The sequence below is a fragment of the Poeciliopsis prolifica genome, unplaced genomic scaffold (genome assembly GCF_027474105.1).
Source record: "Poeciliopsis prolifica strain line A6 unplaced genomic scaffold, Auburn_PproV2 SCAFFOLD007, whole genome shotgun sequence".
NCBI lineage: Eukaryota > Metazoa > Chordata > Actinopteri > Cyprinodontiformes > Poeciliidae > Poeciliopsis > Poeciliopsis prolifica.
Window position 1 is genome coordinate 17,299,091 of NW_026562382.1, and position 19,288 is coordinate 17,318,378.

Genomic DNA, 19,288 nt, shown 5'->3' on the forward strand with positions numbered 1-19,288 from the left:
TGGGTTGGGCATGATGCTTTTTTGAGATCTTCAGACCTGCTTCATGTTGTGAGAACAATTCTATTTCAAGCGATTTCTTGACTTTTTTTTTTTTTTTGGGTCAGGCAGCAATGAGGCTAGAATATGGTTGGTGAAATTAAATACTGCTTGCCAAAAAGTGAGTCATTACAACCATTTCATGTGATGAGGGGACATTTATATCTTCTCAGTGGTCAGATTATTTTGGGTTTTCTTTTCCCAATTAAAAAAAAAATATTACAGAAGCTAGTCTGAAAGTTAGACTAGCTTCTGTGGCTATTCAAATTTCACCCCTCTTTTTTGTACTTGAGTAATCACTTTTATGCTCGCCAAATAGTATGACTTTTATTTTTCTTTCGTTCAAGGACATTTTTAGGAGGTTGTTGAAAGCAAATGATAAAAAGTGCTTTCAGTTGCAGCTGCGTGCACCTGAAAGTGGGCGTGCCTGTCATTTGGTGTCCCAACCTTGCCTCTCCGTTTCCTAAAACCTCTGCCCTGCCCTTTGGCACAGCCACATGTGCTGTCGCTGCTTTGTTAGACGGGGCTTTAATCTCCAGCACTGGCAGCTGCTGGGATGTTGTGACTGTTCTGCCATGTGACGAGGCCATACCGATCTGCCGTAAATGTCTGGAATAATACCCTCCCAATAATAGATTTTAATATCCTTCATTTCCTCACGGACTGTGCCAGATTCTGAAACAACCTCTGTCAAGGTAGTGTGATGGAAATCATCTCATTATGTCTCCCCTACACTCCATTAAACTGCTTTATTTCAGACTGCAGGCTTGATTTGTTGGTCACACTGAAAGTACTAAGTCTTCTCTTTTAGTTGCTGTTAGTTTTGAGTACATGCATCTGATAAACCGTAAGCTGCTCCACTGACTTTGTTTTTAGCTGTTTTTATTTGTTTTTGTTTTTTTTAGTGATGTTTTGCATGCGAGTGCTTGCATGGCTGTTGACCTTTTTGTTTTGAATTTTATTGTTGCTAAAGGACAGAAACGATGCGTGGCCAGAGGCTAGACCCGGTTAATAATACATGTACATTTAATGGTGTTTTTATTCATGTTTTCCCCTCGTAGCTTGAGCTGGCTTTGAAATCTAGGTCAGAAGCCTGTCTCTCAATATTACTGTGGCATGTATTGAAATCCTAGGTTTAGTCCAGCCATTATCAGCCTTCACATTATAAAATCCCACTTGTGCTTTTATTCCTGTGCTCAGGAACTTAACTTCTCTAAAAATGGAGCTCTAATCTGTGGGAAGTATGGATTGGTTTATAAATTGGGTCCTGTGCCATTGGCTCAGAAGCGACCTTCTCACGATATGTAGCATGACACTGTGGAGAGGAAGTAGAGCAGCAGCAGGTATTGGCTGGATGAATAATAAATATAGTTTCACCAGGAAAGCATAGAGATTGTAATAATGAGCACAAAGAAGTAATGTATGTTTGAAATGTGTAAACATTTTTTTTTTTTTGGCAATTATATGTTCCCATCACTTGTGTAATCCTTGCAAACTTTAGCCCTTTCTTTCATCAGCTAGTTGCCACAGTTCGATTATGTGAGAATTATGTTTAGGTCTAACTAAACAGACTGGCTCTTTTTAGATGGATGAGGTCACCGTTTATTGTGCCAAAATTAAATGATGTTTAAATTACAACCATCTGCTGCAACCGGGCATTGTGCCAAACGGGGGTTTGGAGAATGGAGTCAAATGTTGACATGAATGCTACGAGTCTAAAGGCCATTTGACCCCAAAGGCGTGCTGCACCAGTAGGTCAGGAGACCTAAATTTCACATTGATGGCAACTAAAGCCATGTGGATGCATGTGATTCTTCTGATTTTATTATGGAAAATGAAAAAATGGGAAGACTGGTCATAAGTTTACATATGCTGCTCATGAGTAAAAATTATTTTTTACAAATGTGCAAAATTTAGAATTTATTGTAGTAGTTATTCTATAATGAGTCAATTCTACATAAAAATGACATTTGATTAAATGTCATAGGCAGGTTTTGGATGCATTAAATAAAATGTTGGGTCTCTGGCATGGTTCTGGCTTGATACTTGACATTTTTTGGCAGAGTTTATGCAGTTTAGTAAAATTGTGTTTACTGGTACAGGTTTGTCACTTGTTCAGTCCACAAATATTTTGCATAGTTGAGGTCAATCATTGTTTACTAGCCAGAGCCATCTATTCCAAAACGAACTAAGATTTATTTTTTGGATAATTAACTTGTTTGAAAACCCAATTTCTAGCTGCTTTGGCATGAAGTTCAAGAATTTAGTGAAATCCCTTTATTTTTTTGTTTTCCAAGTCACTGTACCTTAATAAACTAAGTTCTACTGGCAGCAAAACATACCTGTAGCATGAATGTTTCACTACTGTACTGGAAGGTGGCCCAGTGTTCTATTTCAATTGTATCTGATCTTTACTCCAGGGGATTTCTTCTCATCTATGTTGAGCACAAATTCACTGTTGCTGTAGTGACTTTTTGTCGAGCTCCTTTCAAGTCATGGCAGCATAAAACTTGTTTCACTGTGGACAGCTTCCAGTTCATGAGAGGCTTGAGTCTTGGCTGTTCCTGGGCTGCTCCTTATCATTCAGACCCATTTAATTTTCTCTGAGGCTGGCTGTCGGCCTCAGATAACTACTGCTTGGAAACAGTTGGGTGTTCCAATGGGAGAATAATGCCAAGCACTGGTTGATTTCTCCCATCTCCCTCAGCAAAAAAGAAAACAAGAATGAATAAAGCTTGCCACTGTTAAGTTTTTCAAAATCCCTGATCCCAACCTCATTGTAAAATTATCAATGCCTGGAAGCTAGGCCTGACCCAGGAAAACAGCCATATGAAATGCAATCTAAAATTTCTGTCAAAAAATTGCTTCAGTATCTTGCCAATATGTCAGTAGCTTCCAAAAATTACAAGCATTATGGTATTGATGATTCAACATGCTCAGGCACATTCAAACAGGTGTATTTATATCAATTAGATCCCATATGTATAATAATAAGCATGCGTTAATTAGAAGTTGTTTGATTATTACACCAGGGAAAGAATGGTTTAAATAATTTAAGTCCAGAATTAAGAAGTGTTTTTTAAAAAAAAAACCCTAGAAATATTACATTTAAAATAAAAACCTCAATCAAAAAATTGTTGCCGCTGGTATTGACCTGTTGAGATTGTAGAAGTCGTTTTCCTGATCTGTCTGTATCTCAGCAGTGGGATAATCCGTAGAATTAAATCATGGCTGCAAGGGTTTTCTCTCATTCTCACTCTTTGGATGTAGCCCAAGATTTAGCAGCAGGGAGCGACTTTTATTAATGGGATTGTGTCTATGGCTGCCCAGAGGCCTCTTCTAAATCTGGGCTAGTGGGTTATAGGCACAGGGGGATGAAGGGTTTCCAAGTTGCAGACAGATGTAGTGTGTTTTGGGTAAGAATTGGCCAGGCACTTTGGAGACATTCACACATCTTGTTCTTCCCCCAGGTCAGTAAGTGACTTCAGCATCTGTTTTCACCAAGAGTGGGGAGTTAGCTGTGTCCCTTTTAACACCTGCAACTGGACACATTAATTGTCATGAACCTGTTTAGTACAGTTTCTGCAGTGTTTGTACACTTTTTGAAACATTAAAAGGTTCAAAAATCAATACCTTGAGTTTTTGTAATTGGAAAATACAAAGTATTTGTATTTTGTCAATTTATTCTTCCAACTCATCACTTCTGCAAACCCATCAAGTTGGCTTAGGTTGTTGATGGGGGTTGGGGGAAAGCAACAAAAAAGCCCATGGTAACTCCTGAGGGGATGGAGAGAGCTACAAATCGGCTCACATTATTCTGTTGATAGGATAATGAGTGGTCTGGTCACAAAGTTTACACATTTGACTTTTTATGCAAGGGTGGCAAGAGGGTGCTCTTGTCAGATTACACCAAATGGATATCAGCGTTTAATGTACTGACCTCATCCATTTCAGAGTCGAGTCAGATCTCAACTCTGAAGAATCCCACTCAGATTCTTTAGAGTCGAGATCAAGTGGTTGTTCTCCACCAATCTGACAAGGTAACTTTTTGTTGTTGACTATCAACCTTTACTCATCTCCCTCCATATAACATGGTGGTAGTAGGATGATGCTGTGGTGTTGTGTATAATGAAGCTAAATGCAGAGTAATTGCACAAAGGTGAACTACTTACTGGATTGCACAGGAATTTATTTGCTGTTTTCAGGGCAAAAGGGTATTGCATGCAAATATATGCCACAGTTTTTGGGCATAATGTTACTTCCACTTCACAACTGTGTACCACTTTGAGCTAGACTTTGTTGGTCTAGCTCATAAAAATCTACTAAACAATGAAGTTTGATATTGCCATGTGACAAAATTTGAAGCGTGAGAACTTGCTACTATTAAAAAAACTTCAAGCTCTACTTGTTGATGTCAATGCATGTTAGAAAAGACAGTCTAAAGTTCTGCAGATAATTAAACAAATAAGGATTAATCAAATTTACATGCACTGTAACTGCACTGAAGATGCACTCAAAATGATTGAGAAATTTAAATACAGCAGTCTTTTTGTAGAAAACATAATCAGATTTGTCTAGAACATTAGCAACATTATGAAGCTGCATTGGAAAGACATGGTGACATCAGAGCATCTGATTGCCGTTTTCACTCTCCTGAGACTCATTGACTGACTTGAAAGTAGTTGGCTTGCCTTAAAAAGTGCAAAAGTGCAGAGCAGGGAACCAAAGCAGCTGGTGGACATGAGCATCTCTGGGAATGTTTTGGCACCATGCCATCATTCCGCTGTATTGTTTGTGGGAACAAATGAGCCAATTTCTACAAACTGACAAGTAAGCAAATTTCAGCCCCTCCCACTCATATTCTTCAGAGTTGAGATCAAGTGGTTGGCATCAGTGAAGTCATTTAAAATGTCCTGCACGCAAATAAGGCCAAACAATTTGCACCATTCTTTCTCGACTTGCTCAGCCAGACTTTTTAAAGAGTGTTCCCTTCATGCTGAGTGAGCAAGCAGTTTTGGAAATTGACTGCTGAGAACTACTAAGAGCTGGACAACTTTTTTTATGTGCTAATAACCCTGTACACAGCAGGAGGAGAGAAGACAGAAGTAGTCTTCACAGGATATCTTTTTTATTTTCTTTTTTTTTTTGTCACCCCCCCCAGAGCATCAAGCTGTTTCTAAACTTCTACTGAAACTTGACAGGGGTGAAGGCGATGCACCTTGAGGGTCAATCAAATTTTATCTTGGCCCCATAAAAGCTTAGACAAAACTTGACTTAGACAAAATTATATCCACAAATATTTAACTATCATCTTTTTATGCACCACCAATCTAGTTTGACGCAAATAAAATTATTTCTAAGACCTGAACATGCAATCTAAAATACTTGTATTTTAATCTGATTAGCTGGAAGTGATTGAATGATTGATGGGCAGAGATGCTTTGACCTGGTGTTTTAGTTTGTGGCTGTGCAGAGATGGAATATCACTAGCTTTATCCACTTAACTTGTGGGCACAGTCTGTTGTTACAGCTGGGAGTAGCTTTTTGGTGCAGCAAAGCCCTACATTAAGGCACTGGGTATAACTGGGCCCCTCCTTTTATCTCCAGCCCTTTAGCAGTGGGATCACAGTTAAAAATGGAGATGGAGCATCAACACAAGGCCTAAAACTGCCAACTCCTGCACAGTCTTTGTCATGGTTCATTCCAGCCCAGATTTCTTCACAAGCTGAAAATATTAAACTGCAACAAAAGGCATTAAAGGCAAGCTAAATGGATGCAGTAGATTTTTTTTTCCATTTTCTGTTTGAAAATTAAAACTCCAGGGCAAAAGATTGAGTAATGCATATCATTTTGTGATATAATGAAATTAGGGTTATTCATAAGGAGGTTTTAATCAACCTCTAGAGTCAAAATTGAATTGTTTGCCATTACAGCTTTAGGGATTTATTGATTATGATTGGTGACAAAATGACTATGGAGTTAATATCTTAATTACTCTTATTACCAGTTGGCACAGGTAGTGTTACTAAAATTGCGATCTCTGTAATGCTAAGATTATGTAAAAACCTCTGAGGGTGCCAACATTTCAATTTCTAATAGTTTCAATGACAGAGGTTATAGCTCTAAAGGAATAAAATGGAGCAACTGGGATATGCTTCACCTCATCTGCTGAAACGCTTGCTCTTTGTCAGCCTGAATGAACAGCAGACATGTAAATAATGGTTTTGGTTTAAATGACATGCAACATCTGTGCATCTAGGTTTTATAGAGGACATTGTTGATATAAAACCCTTTTTGTTTTAATAATATTTTTCTCACCATAGACCTTGGACTCCTTAGAGTTGGCATGGTGTCTTTGTTCGAATGGAAAACATTATTTTTGACTTTCCAGGTTGAAAATTGTGAGTGGGAGGCTGGTGGCATGGTGCAATATTGCAAGGCTTGCTTTATTTCTTCTTGTAAGATATATATATATATATATATTTTGATTGATAAATATTAGTGTAACATACCGTTTGCTTGCTTTGTGTTTTTCTTCAGGAGGGGACACCGGAAGCCAACATGGAGGTGAAAACATCACTTCTAGACAACATGATTGGAGTTGGAGACATGGTCCTCCTGGAGCCCCTTACTGAAGACTCATTTCTGGAGAACTTGAAGAAGCGCTTTAACCACAATGAGATCTATGTAAGTAGGCGTCTTAATGTTTTGTTTTTTGGAGAGTAATGTTAATTGTATCTTGGTTCATTAACAGTTCAGTCACATTAACAGTGTGACTAAACTGGTCACACCCTGACTTCAGCCTTCCCTGTCAAAGAATCAAAAAGACAACCTCAAAGGAAAAATTACACACCCTTCTAATGTACTGTATGACGTTTCCCTTTTGCTGACCTTAAATAGCCATGGCTAAATAATGTAATATGCATTTTTTTATGTCTAGAAGGGATCTAGCTATGTCATCTCAGTCTTTGGGATTTGTATTTACTCCATTATTTATTTTTGCAGGTCGACTACTCCAAAACTCAGCCATTCTCTATGTTCTTTTCGCTCAAAAGGCTAAAACCCATTGTGTTTTGTGATATTTATGAAAGCACATCCTGATGAATGGCTGTAATCTTATTTCTGCTCACTATGAGGTTTTGGAGTGGTCTGAGTCAGTCATTCTGACACTAAGGCATCATAAATGGGTTGCATTACCCCTGTGGCACCACAGTACCCTGGGAATCAATCATTCTTAAACATTCTTTATAATATGACCCTTTCTCAAGAGATTCTCTTTAAAAAATTCAAATGTACCTCAGTTGGTTTGTATGTCGGCATACATTCCATATTAAGTGAAAACCAAAAAAAAAAAGTCATGGCAGAATTATAATGAAATAGGACTACTGTTCTGAAAAGTTCAACAGCCTATATTTATCCAATAAATCTGTGGTTTACAACTTTTTCCTTCTTGAAAATTGATTTTTCCCTCCTGCATCATCATTCCTTACAAATGGCTTCCATTCTCCTCAAACTATCATATGAAAACGTGACTGCACAGGATAGGCTTGCTTTAAACTAACTGTAATTGGTAATACAACAACAATCTTTGTAAATTGAAGAGATAGTCAACTTGTTTCACCAGTAGATTATCTGGCCAAAAGTTTTGAGAGGTGCAACAGAGGTGCAAAAAGTCACCTTTGTTGCAGAGTTACTCTAGTTCCTTATTAAATTATCAGGAGATAAAATGAACCCCATTAGAGATTCAATTTTTAAAAAAATCCTAGATTTTGACACGACTTGTCTACTACTTGGTAATAATCTGATTTATTGATCACCAATTGGTATCAGTTTCAGCATAAAATGCCATGTGCTTGTTAAATTTTTATTTTCTTGCTATTCTAAGGTTGCTAAGAAACAAAAGATTTCAATGATGCTAATAGCATAAATATAGAAACACTCTGCTCTTTGCATCCCCTTCCATTGCTCCTTTTTTAGAAACACATGCATAGCTTCAAATAGTTTTTAAGTGTTAAAAGACAGAAAACTTCATCCTTGTTGCATGAGTTGAACACAAAAAAGTTTGATCTGCTGTGTGGGATGTAGTCAAGAGTTATCTGTGTCATTCAGTGGAACTTGTTGTTATAATGAGCCTCCCAAAGCTATAAGCACTGCAGATTCTGTTTTTCTATCCTGTCCCTTCTGTTTCTGGTCAAGAAAGCCTCTCATTAATATGTCATACTTTTATTGACATTGCACAGAGCCTTTTCCTCTTGTATGCATCCTGCGCACTTTTACAGACCTCACATTGCCTCTGGTGTACTGTTCAACAAGAGGCTGTGGGAGGTTGTGGTGTTGCCACAGGGAAGGCCATGCTCCACTCATGTCAGAGTAGCTTATGCAACAGCCATTACCATGGAAAGCATAGAGAATTTTTCAGGTTGATGTTTGAAAGTGTCATCAGCACACGGTTTTGTGTGTAGGAGGATGATGAAGATGATAGCTGGTTGCATTACCTTTCAGATGGAGCTGACAAGTGTTATTTGTTTTGTACCCGTTTAGATGTTACATAAAGATAGACTGTTATATAAATGTAAACTTGAGAAAACACCGACTTTGGAATATAAAAAGCTGCCCACATGTTGGACATCATGGATTTTATGTTTTACTCCTTCTTAATGTTTGTGGGTGATGAGTGGGGCTTGAACATGAGTAACCTGGAGGTTATTGGCCCTAGTTTGTGTATAGGAGAACTTGCCAAAGATACAGATTTCTGAATAAATATCTAGAGGTTTTAGTGACCCTTAAAGTCATATTTTGTCTTTAATTCCATATAAAAAAGCACAAGTAAAAATGCAAACATTTTTTATTTTTAAATGCAAATTCAGAAACAATCTGAGATTCACTGATCAGAGAGAAAAAAGGATTCAGACCAATATTTGCTCGGGTTTAGCTACATTATTTTCCAGATTGTACACACAACATAATGGGGGTAAATAATTTCTCTACATTTTGGCATCCATGTTGAATACATGCAGATGCGTCATGATTTATTCTTCTAAAACATTTATTCCTACAATTTGAAACGAAGTGGTGAAAATGCATTAACTGGAATCAAACTGCACATAATTTGATGCCATACGTACTAGCAAAAGCCTGTAGCCAGCTCCTCTCTCTGCCAAGTGGAGATTCCTCAAATTTTATGTTAAAGTGAAACATATCTTCAGTTTTACTTTAGGCATTGGCTGCATGCCTCAGCAGCAGAATATGAACACTGAGCAGAGAAGGAGCAGACTCATTGCCTTCTCAATGTTTTTTTTTTATTTTTTTTGTAATTTTTTTTCCAAATAGACCTGCAGCTCTTTGTTCAAAGCTGAAAATGTACCTTATACAGACAAAGTAACTGCACTGTTTTTTTTGTTTTTTGTTTTGTTTTTTTCTCTCTTCTAGACATATATTGGCAGTGTGGTGATCTCCCTGAACCCTTACAGGTCCCTGCCCATCTACACGCCAGACAAAGTGGAGGAGTATCGCAACAGAAACTTCTATGAACTTAGTCCCCACATGTGAGTTGATGCGCTTATTTCTCTCTGAAGTCACAAACTGTGGATAAGTCTGAAGTTGTACAACTGAGAGTTGGATTTGACAAGGACATTTAAGGATTTGGAGCTCTGACAATGACTAGGAGCTGGATTAGGAGCTGTCATATTTACAAGAGATGAAATGTATTTTGACGTTTTGTTGGAATCATCATTGTAACAAGCATGGTTGAGATCTGGGGAATCTGGGATCAGAGGAACATGGCCTCCTATTTATGGAGTCACAAGGTGATTTTTGCTGGCCATTCAGAGCTGTAGCATACCATCTGTTCATTGGCAACAAGAATTCAGAGTTGTTGCTGGTCAGCCAAGACCAAACAAAGCCCAGCTTGTCAATTAGCTTGTCATAGCTCTAGGCAGCTGCAAAGGCCCTCAGAGACTTGGGCTGGAAGAGCAAATATACCTTTGTACCAACACAGAATCTGTTTCCAGACATAAACAAGCTGTTTGGCTTTACTTTGGTGATTCACATTATAGGAGTTCAGTTTAAAGCTTTCTTTTTTCTCATTTGTTTATACTGTTAATGAGTTTTTCCTCCATTCTCAGTTGTGGATTTAAAAAAACCAAACAAACAAACAAAAAACTCCAGCCTCGATTGTTTTTAACCTTCACTGATACTTACTTGAAACTTTGTGTGTACAAGTTGCATCTTCAAGCTTAGGAATATTGCTGTTATCTAAGCTGACTAAAGGTCTATGGTGCTGGTTGTTGTAGGCAAAATGATTATTTGCATGATAATTTATTCCTGAAGTGTCACTCTGACCTTATGACAGCTGCTCTACCAATGTTTTTCAAAACAAGGGCCCTGAAAAACTTTCTCAAAACTTCCATTTGTTTGCAGACTTGTGCCTCTTAAGAACACCACTGTTGCCTAGACAGGACTGAAGTAATTCAGGTATTCATATTTCAAGGTCAGAAGTTTTTAGAGTATAGAAACTTCATTGTTGACTTGACATTTTGCTTTAGTTCAAACCAATATTTTTACTTTAAGGGCTCCAATTGATAAGGCAAAAATGGCTAAATCAGAATTGTAAGTTTTCTATTGCTTACCTGTGTCAAAACTAGGTGGGTTGCCGGTTCTATCCCTGCTTCATCTGTAATGGATAAAATTTCTGCATATTAATGGAATCAAAAATAATTTAAAACTTTTTTTTTTAGCCTTTTGATTAGTTTAGCATGTATATTTATTGTGGTGTTGAAATAGGACATCACTGGGTACAGTATAATCGGACTGTAATGTACTGGCATTGGTGAAGTGTTTAAACATGCAACATAAATTGTCTGTACCCAATTTTGAATTCTCATGCTAACCATTTGGTCTTGCTAAATCCACTAAGCAAATTGGCAGGAGGTGGTTGTGAAAGGGATGGCTTTTCTTCAGCTGATTGAAAAGCATCAATCCAACTTTGAGCACATCATGTAATTGACTTTCTATAAAGAGCCCAAGATTCAGGTTTGGCCTTTTCACTCATCCATAGATGAGCTAATGATCCATGTTGTTGCTTGACACATAGTTTGATTTTTGTTTTGTCACTCAATATTCAGATAGTTAAATGCAAGTGAATTGCTATGGTCTTCACAGAGACTGGGTTTAATTTGAATATATTTTACTCTGCTGCATTCATAGGAGATTGGGTAGTGTTTCATAAATGCAAATGTAAGTTTTAGTCACACAAGAATTCTGGTTTAAAGGATTTGTTCAGAATTGACCTGACCATACTGTTCCTGCTGTAGCATAATATTATATTTTTGTTTCTGCCAAGCAATGAGTTTTTAACTGGCTTCTGTGGCTGAAAAAACCAACACGAGCATAAACATTCATGGACTTCTGCCACTGTCAGTTCAGTCCAGTATTCAGTCAGTCCTGAAATTGTGCATAATTCTTCCAAACCAAATAAGCTACTGTTTTTTTTTCTTAAATATAATCCTGTTTTTTGCATGGCTGAGCTTCAACTGACTCAGGGACATATTACCACAGAGACTGTCCAATGCTGAAGTGGATCAGTGTTGAGTTTTAATTAAAACAACTTCAGGGGCTGCTGGGTATACTCCATATTTGTATGCCTTTGATCCTCATTAAAAAGTTTTTACAGAATAAAATCAGAAGCTCCCAAGATGTTGCTGCAGATGAGGTCAGTACATCTAAAACAAACCCAAAGTTTGTGGGCATGTACTGCATGTAAAGACCTGTTAACCTTCATGGAAGCAGATTCATGTTTAGATGGTGGGCAACAGCTTCCTCTAAACATATGTTGATCATTTCAAGAGATGACTAGATTCTTGTCATTTTTTTTTCTGCTTTTTGATGAAAAATTCAACACGGATTAGATAAATGACTTGTTAAAATAAACCTGCAGGTTTTAACTTGAGAAAAACGAAGTCATTGGTTCAGGAAAGCTTAATTGGCACATCTTTATCAAAACAAGTGTTTCTACATGTGCTTAATGGCTCAGGCCATCTGGGGAAAAAATCATACAGTATAAAATGCAGACTAGCACAGCTTCTGATGAGTTTAAAATTTGTCTCAGTTGGATGGCACTTTTTAGAGCGACAAGGAAAGATTTCTTTCCTTGCTATTACTCCTAATGAAATTATACTGGATTCATAGAACTATTTGTAGCATTATTTGCAGCAGTTAGAACTGCAACTGAAAATCAGATCAGACTTTGTTGTTGTTTTTTTTTTTTTTTTTTGGTCTTTTTTTGGGGGGGTTCCTTCTATATTAAAGAAGAAAGCCTTCTATATTAAATACTGATTAAAGTATTTGTCAGTTGCATACTGTAATGTAAAAAAAGCAAAAGGAACATTTTACTTTAAAAACTGTAACTTGGGCCCCATGTTTATCAGTTTGCTGGTCAGGACTGTGGCTGCTACGTCATCAGGTTGTGTAAAATTGAAATATTGTTGCTTTATCTGGAGACTTGAAGTCCGGAATTGACAGGTGGCTCCTGCTGAGGGAGAGAATAACCTTTGAAACTCCATGCTGAGCAGCTCAGAGCAACTGTAAATTTGCATTCCTTGAATATCTGAAATTGTTTACTTTTGAAAATATTTGCCAATAAATCAAAATGGTGAGAAAGTTCATACTTTAAAGAACTATTAAATAATCAAAAATGTAGTCTATCAGCATTATTGGGTTTGATATCAGAAAAATGGGATGCAAATTAATCTCTTTAACAGTGATACATTTTCATCCTTGAAAATAGAAGTGCATTAATAGTTTCATCCACTTCAGTGGTTATCTACAAACAGCACTAATTTTTCTATTTTATACAGGGTTGATAAAAGCTGTAAAAAGGAGAGTTGTCTACCTGCTCACTCAAAGATTGCACTCAATGAGAAATTTTTGCATTATATTATATTTGTATTAAAAGTCAAAACTTGTAGCTCAAAAATGACAGTATTCATTTGAACCAATTGCTGAGTAATGCATGAAGTACAAGTTTGAATCTACCAGCTATATAATAAACCAATAACCCTGTAAACGGAAGTTTGTTCTGCATTGAAAAGGACCTTCAAGTTTAATGCCAGAGTACAAGTAATCTTCAAAGTAATCGACCAATTTATTACAAAAAAATCCCAAAATAAATTCAAATTGATAAATTGGGCCCAAAATTGAGGTCAACATAACAAACTAAAACTCGGATAGTAACACAAAGAACTCAAACAAAAATTGATCTAAGTTGTATTAAATTAATTTTAAAGATGTATTATCAATCAAATATCACTATACAATCACCTGTTAGAAAATTATGTTTTTAAGCCTGATTGTAATAATTATTTGTGAGACACAGTCTGTTCAGCGCTCTACTGTGTACGTAGAGAACGAGTGGACCAGTAGGGAAGCTCATTGTGCTGATTTATATTAACCACTCAATACAGAAAATTCAACCAACTGGCCACCTCAGTGTGCATGACGGGACGGACAGGGGGGAAGCTGTTACATTCTGACTGCAGAATTAAATCAAATGTGCCATTTCAACCAAAGATTGGAATGCGTTTCTCAACCACATGTACTCTGTGAAATAATTTTATAATTATCTTTTATGTAAAAAAAAAAACAAACAAAAAAAAAAACGATCCAATAGCGCTTTCTGATTGGCTACTTGTCACATTCAACAGACTTCCTTCTCACTCCCAGTCAGGGGAACACCACAAACTTTGCAATGAATGAGCCAAGATGATTAAACAATTCAATATCCCCGATTTTAGATCAAAGCGGTCCCGACGTTCCACCGACTGGACCGGATCAGTTGTAACACACCACACACGACAGGATGATCAGTTAAGATGGTCGCTTCCGACAATCTTAGTGGCCCTACCTACCATTGCCGATCAACGGTCTAAGATTGTCTTAAGGGTAAAATCGGGGCAAAAAATCGTGTATTGTGAACTGGGCATTACTTATAAAGTGCATGGCGGAGTGAGCGGAGTTCTGGAGAGTGTGACGTCATGTGCAAAAAGTCAGTAGTTTGATTTGCAGAACTGATCTGATCGTTTCCATAGCAATGACCAGAAACAAGATCTTGCCTCAGAACTTCAGTGAGGTCACTGATGAGGTCACATACATCATAGATCAAAGAGGTTCTTAGGTTCTGCTTGTCTCTCAGAACGTCATTCAGATTTGAAACGTTCAAGTGAGAAGTAGAAAATGATGAATTTCAGAAACATGCGAGTGAGTCTAATTGTTTCAATTGGATTCGGAGTTGGTTTTGTGGTGGCTATGGCAGTGAAAAAATTTCTTGATAATAACTCCAGCAGTGACAAAGCCACTGACGCTCATCCTACAATTCCTGCCACTGATACTCATCCTGCCCGTCCTGCCACTGATACTCATCCTGCAATTCCTGCCACTGATGCTCAACCTGCCCTTCCTGCCGCTGATGCTCAACCTGCCCTTCCTGCCGCTGATGCTCAACCTGCCCTTCCTGCCGCTGATGCTCAACCTGCCCTGCCTGCCACTGATGCTCATCCTGCCCTGCCTGCCGCTGATGCTCATCCTGCCCTGCCTGCCACTGATGCTCATCCTGCCCTGCCTGCCACTGATGCTCATCCTGCCCTTCCTGCCACTGCTGATAATCCTGCCCCTCTTGCCACTGATGCTCATCTTGCCAAACAGAAAGAAAGACGAAGTCAAAGATGTGTTTTTTTTGATTTAGTTTTCTTGGTTATAATGTTTTTAATATCTTGGAACATTGAGTTTCTTTATTTTTATTTTGGTAATTTGTGCACAGTGGTCTTAACTGTGATGTTTACATTTTTTTGTTTCATCGACGTTGGAGCACGAGAGCCGTTGAGCAAAAGCAAGTCTGACCAAAATGACAACTTTATTGACAGTGATGACCTGGCCACTGATGCTTTTCTAGCCCTTCCTATCACTGATGCCCTTCCTACCACTGCTGCCCCTCCTGCCACTGTCGTTAATCCTGCTACTGCGGCCACTGCCAGGCCTGCGTCCACTAATACTTATCCTGCCTCTCTTGCAGGACGAGCAAGAAAGACAAAAAGGGCTGTTTGTCCTGCCCTTCCAGCCACTGATGTTAGTCTTGCCCTTCTAGGAACTGATGTTAGTCTTGCCCTTCCAGCCACTGATGTTAGTCTTGCCCTTCCAGCCACTGATGTTAGTCTTGCCCTTCCAGCCACTGATGTTTGTCTTGCCCTTCCTGCCTTTGAAGCTCGCCCTGCCCTTCACAAAAATTTCAATCTCTCCCCTGTGATGCAGGCAATCTGGGAAGCATCACTTGACCAACGCAATAAAAAGCGTTTTTTTCACTTTTAAATTTGAATTCTACCCTCTTGCCACTGATGCTCATCCTGCCCCTCTTGCCACTGATGCTCATCCTGCCCTGCCTGCCACCGATGCTCATTCTGACCTGCCTGCCACTGATGCTCGTCCTGACCTGCCTGCCACTGATGCTCATCCTGACCTCCTTGCCACTGATGCTCATCCTGACCTTGCCACTGATGCTCATCCTGACCTCCTTGCCACTGATGCTCATCCTGACCTGCCTGCCATTGATGCTCATCCTGACCTGCCTGCCATTGATGCTCATCCTGACCCTCTTGCCACTGATGCTCATCCTGACCCTCTTGCCACTGATGCTCATCCTGACCTGCCTGCCACTGATGCTCACCCTGACCTCCCTGCCACTGATGCTCATCCTGACCTGCCTGCCACTGATGCTCACACTGACCTGCCTGCCACTGATGCTCACCCTGACCTGCCTGCCACTGATGCTTATCCTGACCTGCCTGCCACTGATGCTTATCCTGACCTGCCTGCCACTGATGCTTATCCTGACCTGCCTGCCACTGATGCTTATCCTGACCTGCCTGCCACTGATGCTTATCCTGACCTGCCTGCCACTGATGCTTATCCTGACCTGCCTGCCACTGATGCTCATACTGACCTGCCTGCCACTGATGCTCATACTGACCTGCCTGCCACTGATGCTCATCCTGACCTGCCTGCCACTGATGCTCATACTGACCTGCCTGCCACTGATGCTCACCCTGACCTGCCTGCCACTGATGCTCATACTGACCTGCCTGCCACTGATGCTCACCCTGACCTGCCTGCCACTGATGCTCATCCTGACCTGCCGGCCACTGATGCTCATCTTTCCCTCTTGCCACTGATGCTCATCTTTCCCTCTTGCCACTGATGCTCACCCTGACCTGCCTGCCACTGATGCTCACCCTGACCTGCCTGCCACTGATGCTCATCCTGACCTGCCTGCCACTGATGCTCACCCTGACCTGCCTGCCACTGATGCTCATCCTGACCTGCCGGCCACTGATGCTCATCTTTCCCTCTTGCCACTGATGCTCATCTTTCCCTCTTGCCACTGATGCTCACCCTGACCTGCCTGCCACTGATGCTCATCCTGACCTGCCTGCCACTGATGCTCATACTGACCTGCCTGCCACTGATGCTCATCCTGACCTGCCTGCCACTGATGCTCATCCTGACCTGCCTGCCACTGATGCTCATCCTGACCTGCCTGCCACTGATGCTCGTCCTGACCTGCCTGCCACTGATGCTCATCCTGACCTGCCTGCCACTGATGCTCATCCTGACCTGCCTGCCACTGATGCTCATCCTGACCTGCCTGCCACTGATGCTCATCCTGACCTGCCTGCCACTGATGCTCATCCTGACCTGCCTGCCACTGATGCTCACCCTGACCTGCCTGCCACTGATGCTCACGCTGACCTGCCTGCCACTGATGCTCATCCTGACCTGCCTGCCACTGATGCTCATCCTGACCTGCCTGCCACTGATGCTCATCCTGACCTGCCGGCCACTGATGCTCATCTTTCCCTCTTGCCACTGATGCTCATCTTTCCCTCTTGCCACTGATGCTCACCCTGACCTGCCTGCCACTGATGCTCATCCTGACCTGCCTGCCACTGATGCTCACACTGACCTGCCTGCCACTGATGCTCACCCTGACCTGCCTGCCACTGATGCTCGTCCTGACCTGCCTGCCACTGATGCTCGTCCTGACCTGCCTGCCACTGATGCTCGTCCTGACCTGCCTGCCACTGATGCTCGTCCTGACCTGCCTGCCACTGATGCTCACCCTGACCTGCCTGCCACTGATGCTCATCCTGACCTGCCGGCCACTGATGCTCATCCTGACCTGCCTGCCACTGATGCTCATCCTGACCTGCCTGCCACTGATGTTCATCCTGACCTGCCTGCCACTGATGCTCACCCTGACCTGCCTGCCACTGATGCTCATCCTGACCTGCCTGCCACTGATGCTCATCCTGACCTGCCGGCCACTGATGCTCATCCTTTCCCTCTTGCCACTGATGCTCATCCTTCCCTCTTGCCACTGATGCTCATCCTGACCTGCCTGCCACTGATGCTCATCCTGACCTGCCTGCCACTGATGCTCACCCTGACCTGCCTGCCACTGATGCTCATCCTGACCTGCCTGCCACTGATGCTCACCCTGACCTGCCTGCCACTGATGCTCATCCTGACCTGCCTGCCACTGATGCTCATCCTGACCTGCCTGCCACTGATGCTCACCCTGACCTGCCTGCCACTGATGCTCATCCTGACCTGCCTGCCACTGATGCTCACCCTGACCTGCCTGCCACTGATGCTCATCCTGACCTGCCTGCCACTGATGCTCATCCTGACCTGCCTGCCACTGATGCTCACCCTGACCTGCCTGCCACTGATGCTCACCCTGACCTGCCTGCCACTGATGCTCATCCTGACCTGCCTGCCACTGATGCTCACCCTGACCTGCCTGCCACTGATGCTCACCCTGACCTGCCTGCCACTGATGCTCATCCTGACCTGCTGGCCACTGATGCTCATCCTTTCCCTCTTGCCACTGATGCTCATCCTTCCCTCTTGCCACTGATGCTCATCCTGACCTGCCTGCCACTGATGCTCACCCTGACCTGCCTGCCACTGATGCTCGTCCTGCCCCTCTTGCCACTGATGCTCACCCTGCCCCTCTTGCCACTGATGCTCACCCTGCTCCTCTTGCCACTGATGCTCACCCTGCCCAGCCTGCCACTGATGCTCACCCTGCCCAGCCTGCCACAGATGCTCACCCTGCCCCGCCTGCCACAGATGCTCAACCTGACCCGCCTGCCACTGATGCTTGTCCTGCCCTTCCTGCCACTGCCGATCGTCCTGCCCTTACTGCCACTGCTGATCGTCCTGCCCTGCCGGCCACTGATGCTCATCCTTCCCCTCTTGCCACTGATGCTCATCCTTCCCTGCCTGCCACTGATGCTCATCCTGCCCTGCCTGCCACTGCCGATCATCCTGCCCTGCTGGCCACTGATGCTCATCCTGCCCTGCCGGCCACTGATGCTCATCCTTCCCCTCTTGCCACTGATGCTCATCCTGCAATTCCTGCCACTGATGCTCATCCTGCCCTGCCTGCCACTGATGCTCATCCTGCCCTGCCTGCCACTGATGCTCATCCTTCAATTCCTACCACTGATGCTCATCCTGCCCTGCCGGCCACTGATGCTCATCCTGCAAGTCCTGCCACTGATGCTCATCCTGCAAGTCCTGCCACTGATGCTCATCCTGCAAGTCCTGCCACTGATGCTCATCCTGCAAGTCCTGCCACTGATGCACATCCTGCAAGTCCTGCCACTGATGCTCATCCTGCAAGTCCTGCCACTGATGCTCATCCTACAATTCCTGCCACTGATGCTATTCCTGCCCTGCCTGCCATTGATGGTCATCCTGACCCTCTTGCCACCGACGCTCATCCTGCCCTGCCGGCCACCGACGCTCATCCTGCCCTGCCGGCCACCGACGCTCATCCTGCCCTGCCGGCCACCGACGCTCATCCTGCCCTGCCGGCCACCGACGCTCATCCTGCCCTGCCGGCCACCGACGCTCATCCTGCCCTGCCGGCCACCGACGCTCATCCTGCCCTGCCGGCCACCGACGCTCATCCTGCCCTGCCGGCCACCGACGCTCATCCTGCCCTGCCGGCCACCGACGCTCATCCTTCCCCTCTTGCCACAGGCGCTCATCCTGCCCCTCTTGCCACCGACGCTCATCCTGCCCCTCTTGCCACCGACGCTCATCCTGCCCCTCTTGCCACCGACGCTCATCCTGCCCCTCTTGCCACCGACGCTCATCCTGCCCCTCTTGCCACCGACGCTCATCCTGCCCCTCT

The 19,288-nt window shown here is 42.6% G+C and overlaps 1 protein-coding gene across 6 annotated transcripts in view; it reads left to right on the top strand.

The window, feature by feature from the left end:
• myo1b (myosin IB) overlaps positions 1-19,288 on the top strand; it is a 77,449-nt gene that overhangs the window by 6,923 nt on the left and 51,238 nt on the right. For all 6 annotated transcript variants that reach the window (XM_055031389.1, XM_055031392.1, XM_055031391.1 and 3 more), the window contains 2 exons: positions 6,577-6,723; positions 9,466-9,581. In XM_055031389.1, coding sequence (XP_054887364.1) covers positions 6,598-6,723; positions 9,466-9,581 — 242 coding nt within the window. In that variant the 5' untranslated portion in view covers positions 6,577-6,597. The remainder of the gene's footprint in view (positions 1-6,576; positions 6,724-9,465; positions 9,582-19,288) is intronic.